Below are 1,302 nucleotides of genomic sequence, written 5' to 3' on the forward strand. Positions count from 1 at the left end.
TTTTCTTCTTCCATAGCTTATGGAGAGGCTTCCTTGATTTTTGGTGCAGGAAGTCATAATTGGGAATTTCTCAACTTCCACAATTCCATTAAGGGCACGAACCCATAACAAAATTTTCTTTTAGCAAGAGTGTACCCAAGATCCTTCATCTTGGAAATCTCGGAGTTCATCCAACTTCTATAAGCTTCCCAGGCTGAATCACTTGTAGTAGGGTTTGCAGAAGAATGACTGACATTCATTGCTTTCTCCAAACGTCTCTTAGATTCAGAGTCAAAATCCGTTATAACCTTACCAAGGTCAGGGGAGGATTGTGTTGGTATTTTTAGGTATTTTATGGCAAGGTTGATTCTGGACTCATCAAAGTTAGGACAAAAGCGGAGGGATATGATGGTTGAATAATGGGATATGATTCTGGTGAAGTGATTTCTGGTTCAAAGTCAAACATTCCTTCAGGAGTGCCTTCGAAAACATGTCCGTCAAAAACACTTCTTGCAGGAGATGTTCTAGGTGTTGTAAAGTTTGGATTATTTGGTTGGGGACCAGAAACAGTTGGTGGAGGTGGGATGTGTGTAGCTTTTAAATGTGGAGGAGATAATGGTGGTGGTATAGGTTGTTGTTCTAAAACAGGAGCAAAAACTAGAGGAGTTTCTGTGACATGTGTTTCTATTATGGGAGCATATATTGGTGGTGGAATTTCTATTATAGGTGTTGGTGGAATTTCTATGATAGGTGTTAATATTTGTGGATTTGTTTCCGGTGGTGGTATTGGAATTGGTTCAGAAATGGTAGATTGAGATGGAGGAAGAATTGGTAAGATTCTAGAAGACATTGAATCAGAATCTAAATAAGTGTTAGCAGAAGGAAGCTTACCATAAACTCTTGAAGACTGTACGACACCAGAAGTATCCTTCAGAATCATAGCCTTCTGGCGCTCACTTAGAGGCACCTCATCTTCGTCCTGAAAGATAACAATCTTCTTCCTCTTCTGAGCCCTAGAAGATCCTTCGCCTCTGAACTCTTTCTTTCACTTTCCATGGATATCAAGGTAAGTTTCTGGAAGGTTAAAAGGATCCATCAATGGGTCAATTCCATCCTTTAGACAACTTTCCAGATAAGCCATCAGAACCTGTGGAGGATCAATTTTGGTGAATATAGGGTAGTTATCAATGGGATTTCTTGTACCGTAGATATCATCCTTAGTCAGAATGAAATCTGATCTTCGAAATTTGGAGATAAGACCCATACTTTTTAGATTCTTCCCCCAGAAGACTTTCCCAGTGTCCTTTACCAATTCTTCTGTCA

General features: G+C 39.7%; 1 protein-coding gene across 1 annotated transcript; it reads right to left on the reverse strand.

The window, feature by feature from the left end:
- Positions 1–331: 331 nt before the first annotated feature.
- On the reverse strand, positions 332–919 carry LOC127123513 (leucine-rich repeat extensin-like protein 1). The gene has a single exon (XM_051053724.1). It carries the CDS (start codon positions 917–919, stop codon positions 332–334), a length of 588 nt encoding a protein of 195 aa, XP_050909681.1.
- Positions 920–1,302: the final 383 nt, after the last annotated feature.

This window comes from Lathyrus oleraceus, chromosome 2 (genome assembly GCF_024323335.1).
Source record: "Lathyrus oleraceus cultivar Zhongwan6 chromosome 2, CAAS_Psat_ZW6_1.0, whole genome shotgun sequence".
Taxonomy (NCBI): Eukaryota; Viridiplantae; Streptophyta; class Magnoliopsida; order Fabales; family Fabaceae; genus Lathyrus; species Lathyrus oleraceus.